The sequence below is a fragment of the Podospora anserina genome, chromosome 2 (genome assembly GCF_000226545.1).
Source record: "Podospora anserina S mat+ genomic DNA chromosome 2, supercontig 2".
Lineage (NCBI taxonomy): Eukaryota > Fungi > Ascomycota > Sordariomycetes > Sordariales > Podosporaceae > Podospora > Podospora anserina.
In genome coordinates this window covers 3,099,075-3,106,659 of record NW_001914858.1, presented here as the reverse complement: position 1 = coordinate 3,106,659, position 7,585 = coordinate 3,099,075, and the positions used below count along the sequence as shown (strand labels likewise).

General features: G+C 49.6%; 1 protein-coding gene across 1 annotated transcript; it reads right to left on the bottom strand.

Annotated features, from left to right (window-relative positions):
- Positions 1–4,442: 4,442 nt before the first annotated feature.
- On the bottom strand, positions 4,443–7,085 carry PODANS_2_8870 (uncharacterized protein; the record flags this gene model as incomplete). The annotated part of the gene is made up of 2 exons (XM_001911654.1): positions 4,443–5,435; positions 5,487–7,085. The coding sequence occupies 2 exons, from the start codon at positions 7,083–7,085 to the stop codon at positions 4,443–4,445; spliced, it is 2,592 nt and encodes an 863-aa protein (XP_001911689.1).
- Between the last annotated feature and the right edge of the window lie 500 nt (positions 7,086–7,585).

The following is a 7,585-nucleotide window of genomic DNA, read 5'->3' as shown; positions in this document are numbered from 1 at the left end:
AAACTTCTCGTTCATTGACAGTTCATTATGAAAGTCTGCCCCAAAGAAGAATACGAGAACTCTATAGAGCCCCCAAAAGTATTATCCACTTAGAATCAGCACATTCGATCAAGCTTTTCTTATCTGTGTATTTTCCGAGGTACATAAGAGCTCTCAAGGAAACATTGAGTTTAGTTGCAAGTGGCCACGCCGATCATGGCCGGTATGCAGTTGATATCTTTGAACTCACATTTAGGTTTTCCAGTGGCGCTTGTGAGCTTGCAGCAGCAGGATGGTTCGAAAAGTGACGGCGCCCAACCCCAGGTGGGTGCCATGAAGACTTTTCTCTTCAAGAATTAAGGGTTAATTCATCATGGTTTTGCAGAGGTATTTAAACTGACCCTGTTTGTTTTCTTTTCTTTTGGAATCCCGAAAGTCCAACTTGACACCAATCCAACTATCAAACAAACCTGGTACAAGTTACCAGTTCATTGGTGAGGCTTTTGCCTTTTCCCTTAATATTCCCATCAAACAAGTCTTAACTAACAGTGTTTGTCACGGTAGAAGATCTCAATTGCGACAGTATGGACCCAAGGTTGGACGACAGCGGTATTGCGGTGCTCACCAGTGTTGGCGTCCCTGCATCCTATTGCCTCATGTATGACGACGGATACCGGCATGACACCTCCACCGGGAAATTTCTGAGCCCCAACTTCAAGTCCTGGAAAGACCATCATTCAGCGAGCTTCCTCAAGGAGTTCCACCAGCGTTTCCCAAGCGTCAAACGAATGATACAGAATGGCGAACTGCCCGGAATCACCACGGATAAGTATCTCCCTGATGAAGCGGCAGATGCTGCACGACAGACTGGAGGTCAAGGAGTTCTATCTCAAAGACTTTGTGGTTGCATGCATGATAGACGTTGAGCACTTCACGGCCATCGCTGCTCATTACGGAAAACAAGACCCAGATCTGACAGATCTTTGCCTCGAAGCTTATATGGACATTCCTCGGGTCGAACCAAAACCAGGTTATTCACCACTTCAACTTGGCGCTTCCGCGTACGAGACTTCATTTGTGATGCACCATTTTGCATTGCTAGCGGACCTCGGGGACATTGCATTGTCATACACTCCTGCCATGACCGTGGAAGAAGCTTGCAAGAGGTTTGATGTCAATATTCATCAACCAGTCCTTTGCTTTCACCGCGTGGTCGAGAGGATGGTCTACCATATCACCCATGTAGACGCCAAACCTGAATCAAACCAGTGGGTCTCTTCAAACACACAAGGTCGCTTGCAGTCGGACTTCTGACTTGCAATCGGACACCTGACTTGCAATCGCCAACTGTCTAGGGTCATAATCGAGAGCGGTGTTCACCTCAAAGCCAGGCCTTTCCTAATAGAGGTAGTCAAAAAGCACCGACGAAGGTTCTACCAAGATATCTGGCCAGAGGGGCAAGATCATCCCACCATAGGCACTAGACGACTTTATCTGTGTGGCTACGTCTGTCGTCCCTTCAGGGAGCCGTCACGTCCTGCTGCTATCGGGTATGTTTCAAGCTCTCTGATGTCAGTTCATCGAAGCTCAAGCGGGTACTAGTTCCTAATACTTTTTCACGATAGTGGATTTTCCAACGTGAAGACTCGAATAGGCCCGAGACGTATGACTGGCACCATAGACTCGACTCTGGGCTTAGAGATAGGTGATAGCCTCGGAAGTTGGCAGGGAGAAATGACAATTTCAGTATTTTGGTCGTGCCCTAACAGGTACCTGTACTTTTTCCAGGCCCGTGTTTTGTAACAAAGCGTAGATATTTGGCACCGCTCACCGTTGCGAGCCCCGCCCTTTTCACCAGAAATCATACCGAGCTTCTTCTTTTCCAGGGAGCCCCGTTTTTGTCCAAATTTGTCTCCAGCAATGCCACGGTTGACCCGGTGTGATCCTTCTGGCCATCAAACTTGAATACTTACTCCAAGTGGGAGTCGGTACACTAGAGCCCTGAGGTTCCCTACCAGTCCAAGTCACCCAGTTAGTCCAGGCTTTCATGCCAAAAAAAAAACATGTCTCTTGGTGGAATATTACCTTTGAATATCAGGGTGAAATCCAGAAATGTAGGAATCCAAGTTGCCAGTGCCATAACCTGCCCGAAGCTCCATTCCTGCTCCAGAAGAGACTGTGAGAAATGAAGTTGCTCCCTGTCGGTCAGGCGGGTCAGGTTGCTCTTAGGACTTCCGTCCTGAGCCCACAGGCCTCAAGTTGATAGATGTTGGTTTCAACTCCAAGGTCGCATGCCGTCGACAACAGAATGAACGCCCATCAAATAGAATTCCACATCCTCTCCAGCGGTCTGAATATTCACTCCAAGGGGCAGCCGGTAAGCAAGGGCTTTGAGGTTTCCCATGATGATGTGCTCAGTCAGAAAAGGTGTATATATGCATAAGGTGTATGATGTAGGGGCTTACCTCTAAACACCAAAGCAAAATCAATCACCGTTGGAAGCCAAGTCGATAGCGTCATCACTTGACCGGAATCCCATGCATTCTCCTGTAATGTTTCTCCAGCCATATCCGATACCGCGTTTCTCAGAATAATGTAGTGGGCCAAGTTGATCCACATCGTCACAAAAAACCAAAGGTACCAGATAAATCTCAATGCAAATCTTCCCCTTGGAGTATCAATCCTCTGCAAACCTTTACCTATGGTACCAGTTGTAATCAACCCGGACAACCTTCTTCCGAGTACTGATGTCATTAAGGTTCGTGTTTTCGACTTCGGCAAGTGCTGAAAACTGCCCTTCGCAGCAGCCCTCAGTCCAGTGACCAACTCAGCAAACACCACCAGTGGAATTTGAACAAAAGATCCTATGACACCAAGCCACGAGTTGCCATCCCTATAGTAAAACTTCCATGTCATCAGGTAATGGACCCAAGCAATGATATTCAAAAGGGGTGGTCAAACCGTCACGGGTGTCATGGGGAAGAATGACGGGTACGAAAACCACACACAACAACACAAACAGTATCCGTCGAATCTATACATACCGGAAAATGCGGTAGGACAACGGCCAGACAAGGGCAAGAACTGAACATGTCAGGTTGACTGACGTCCTTACAAAGAGGGCGTTGTAGATGGATATCGAGGTACTTGTGGTGACAAGAGCGGAGACGGCGGCAATGGTGATGCTGAAAAGTGCTGTAGAGTCCCAGAACATGGATGCGCTCGTCTGAAGAGCATTTCATGCCTTTCTATCATTGAAAGAAAACACCCTCGGGGTGCTGCGTTTCATGATCCAAAATTGGGATAGTTGCATGAATCCCAAGAGTAAGAATATATATTGTGGCGAGTGAGACTTGAACGACGTATGAACTAAAGACCTGCGCCACATTTATCATCAGCCTTCTACTCTTAGATAGGGTAATGAACTTTAGTAGTCTCATCGACTCACCCCTATGCCATCCAGATCGGGATTACCCTGCCACGGTTGGCTCCGACAGAACTGCATTCGTCACCTACGGATGATAGGGCTTATCACGCTATATGTATCCCAGGTCGTGTTTTCGTACATCGTAGACACCCAGTTCAGAATCATCCCTCGGGAAATATTGACAAAAGGGTCCGGCGCAATATTCTGCATCATGTTGATGAATGCATCGTATGGAAACTGGTAAGATTCCCTATATACGTCTTTGTGTCCTCCTCCATCAACAGAAGCGCGGCAAACTTGGCTGCGCCTTTACAATCAACAGTGAAATTGATCTTGGAAAGCGACCAATTGGCGAGGACATTCGAGTCTAGGTTGTTGGCCATTTTGAGAATGATTCAGTAATGGTTGTCATGTTTTAGGCCTGGGAGTGGGCGTGATGAGTGTTATACTTTCTAGAAAACTCCTGCCTTTATAAAGGGGGCGAGGCTCAGCTGAAATATACGTGTATGCGCTGGCTACCCGACGGGACTGAGCCCTTGTCAGCAAAAGTCTGTGTGCCCAGTCAGAGTACAGATCTCTACACCCATTCAGGATTCATTAATGCGAGACAGTCACATAAGAAGCTGCTCAGGTGGCAGACTGAAGGTCCGTTGTTGGGTTAGACTTGCATCATCAACCCTACATGAACGATGCCTGAGGGTTATGTATGTTACTTCTTTTTTTTTTTTTTTTAAAAAAAAAAGGGACAATTTGCTGTATCAATATTTTATCGGCCAGAGGCATTAATGTTGTTGCTGAGAACTCATTCCCTATTTGATATGCGTGACAAAAATGGAAACTCTGCTGTAGGTATCTAGAAAATGTTAAAAAGCCCAAAATATACCTATGCGGCCACAGGCCCAGTATGTAAAAATGTGTGTGTGTGTCTGCAAATGCGAAAAAAATGAACGTAAAAAATGTTGCCTTGCCTCCCGGGTATCCGCCTTCAACAGCCAAAATCCCTTCCCATAAGCCCATCATTAAACCCTCCCTACACTTAAACAATCGCTCCCGGTGCACCACTCCCCCCACTCCCCTGATACCGAGAATGATGCTGCCCACTCCCAGCCCTACTTACCGACCTCATAGGCCACAACTTCCCTCTCCGAGTTGAAGCACTATCCCTACTCGCAACCTTCTCCAGATGCTGATCAATACTCACCCCCGCCCGAGAGGCCCCATCCCCATTATTCTCCTCCTCCTCATCCTCCCTCGGCGACTGACTAATCGACGCCAGCCTCGTCACGGAATTATCCCTCTTCCGGCTGTGATACACATCCTGAAAATCCATCCCCGCCTCCACAACCGCGGCACGGCTGTTGGCCCTCCTCCTTGCTGCTGCGTTCGGGCTGGGAAGAGGCACGGCCGTGACGGGTTCGCCAGTAGTTCCAGGTGTGTTGTCAGGCCCATGATCCCGCTGGGAGTACCCAGGGGGTGGGATCGAAGCCCAATACATAGGCATGTCCCTCCCACCACCAGGCGCAACAAGACGAGGCGTCTCCAGACCCATGTCGTGCATCTGCCTCATGAGCTCGACGGCAAAACGGTTGTGGCGTGTGAGACGGAGGAGCTCGTTTTGGTAGTTGCTCTTGTGGAAAAAGATGATGTTCATGGTGATCGAGGCAACCTCGTCAATGGTCTGAACTTCAGAGATAATCCTCGGGGCATAATCACGCTTGTTCTGGAGGCAAAATTCCAGCATTCTGGACTTGAGCTCCTCGATTTGGGCTTCTGTCGTGCCGAAGCGGAGCTTGAGATTGATCGGGTCGGCGAGACCTTGACTGCGGCGCTGGTTGAGGATGAAGAGGTTGTTGAGCAGCGAGTTGGGCGCTTGCACGACATGACCTTCCATTTTCTTGAACTCGGTGTAGAGAAGGGAGATCTCGATGACGTAGTAGTCATCACCTCGCATCATGGAGCCGGTATTGCCGTAGATGGTGACGCGGTCACCGACGTCGAAGGGGTGTTTGACAAAGACGAAGATGATGGACTAGAATCCGTCAGCATACACGGTATCTTAAACGATTGCGGTTGAACATACCTGAAGAAATTCCTGAGCGGTGGCCTGAAGAAGCCACGACAAACCCAGTATAACCGTACCCGTCGAGGTGAGCGCTGCAGCGGCCGAGTTGGAGATGATGCTGATAAACACAATGATGACAATAACCGCAACAAGAAACATGAACACTTCGTCCAGCTTCTTGATGACAGAGTCCAGATCCTTCAAAGAGGCGGCAATCGCCTTCTTCTCCAGGTGGATCTCGTTGCAAACCATCTCAAGCTCCTCCATCGAAATGTCACCATTGAGATCTTTGTCAAAGACGTTGAAGCATAACTCAGCCTCCTCAGGAGTTGGGAATGCTGGCAGGAGATCATCTACCGTGATAGTGTTGTGGTCCGGACGAACAAAAGTACGGTAAAAGACGCGGGCGAGTGTGTAACTCGATGCTGTCTCTCGGAGCAGCTCCAACACAACTCTCTTGTGATTGTTCTTGGCAACCTTTCGCCCGGTAAAGTCACCAGCCATGCGACTGGCGGCGTTGCCCACCTTGTTCCAAGCCTGACGGGCATTGGAATGGATGGCCTTCATCGGTGTTCGGCTCCCAGAAGAGTTGTTCCTGTCACTGTTGGGATCCCAGACCGGGTCTTGTTCTTCCAGCCGGGTTTTGGCGTACGAGTAAAGAGTGATAAGGCAGTCGATTTGCATCTGGTTTTCCCGAATGCGGTGCGAGTAGGTACGCAGGTGGAACGAAGCTGCGATCCACTGAATCAGAATCTTCTCGGCCACATTGAGCGTTGCCAGCACAAACAAGGCTATGATGATCTTGTAAAGAACATCGACCCAGGTGACATAGGGTATGCTGCCGTCATTGTCGGGATCATTAATGACTCGGTGATTCAATATAGGCTTGTATGACACCAAGACGGCCAGCATCCAAACGAAAAGGGCAGTCGGAAACTCCATTTGGCGTCCAATATCCCGCCACTTCTTGTGGTTGCTTGATCCGACGGTATCTGCAATGAAGGCAACGGTGGCAGGAATGATGGAGGTGAGAATGCGACCAGCCCATAGCGATAACCAGACCACCTCAAGCCAGATTCCAAACCAGAGCAGCTGAACACCTCCCTCACCACCAACTGGTTCGCTATTGCCGTCATAGGCAAACAAGTCCAAGAAGACTGGTATCAGAATGAGGATGCCGGCTGGGATGGCGTAGACAACGTAGCGAAGAACGCGAGGGAATCTCTTCAACGAAACCCAAAGTCGTGTAAGCCAGGTCGACTTTTTCTCCGGAGTCCTGGCGGTGATGGGAGCAGGCGTGGCTGAGTTGAAGGCATCTTCGACCTGGTCGGGACGCTCATGGTGACTTCGGTTTCTCGAACGGGCGTCGTTTTGTTGCTGATGAGAGACAATACGTTCGACACGGAGAAGCTCGAGGTCGTCGTTAAGTCTGTTGGCGACTTCTCTAGACTCGGCGGGGCTGAGGGGTGCCGTTTCGGGAGCCAAATGGTCGGGATCAAGAGTGCCCTTGGGCTTTTCACTGTTTGAGCTCATTTCTGAGTAAGACGGCATCTGAACACGAAGGGTCGGTCGTCCCTCTGAGCCCAGTTCGGGCATGCCCTCCTCCGAGGAGCGCATGATGGTGCATTGAGCGTGGATGAATGAAAGTATAAGGTCGGTTTTGGTGCTCTAATGTCCAGTCCATGGAAATCGAGTCAAAAAGAAAAGCTGGAAAACTGGGGATGTGGACAGACGGCTTGTGTACTTCAAGGGTTTTCACTCGGGGCTTCAAACAGTCCGACAGATCAACACAAGCGATCCACAGCAGTTGTGGGACGACGCCAACCAGGTCTTGTCATGGAATGGGAGGTAGTAGTGCTGGCTCCGTCGGTTGCGTATTGCCGCATGGCTGAACGCTTTCTTGGGTTCTACCGACGCCAACAGAGCCATTAGCCCAAGCCTTGATTGTCATCAACTGGGTTTCAACCCCACCAGCCGTGGTCCAGCACTTCCAGGTGGCTTTCAGATACATTCATCTCATCTTGTCGATATCTGTCAATATCTTGAAGCGATCTGTGGCCACCCAGGGGGAAACTCAGGGACCGTTGATCGGGGTGTCGTGGTTCCCTGTGGTTGGG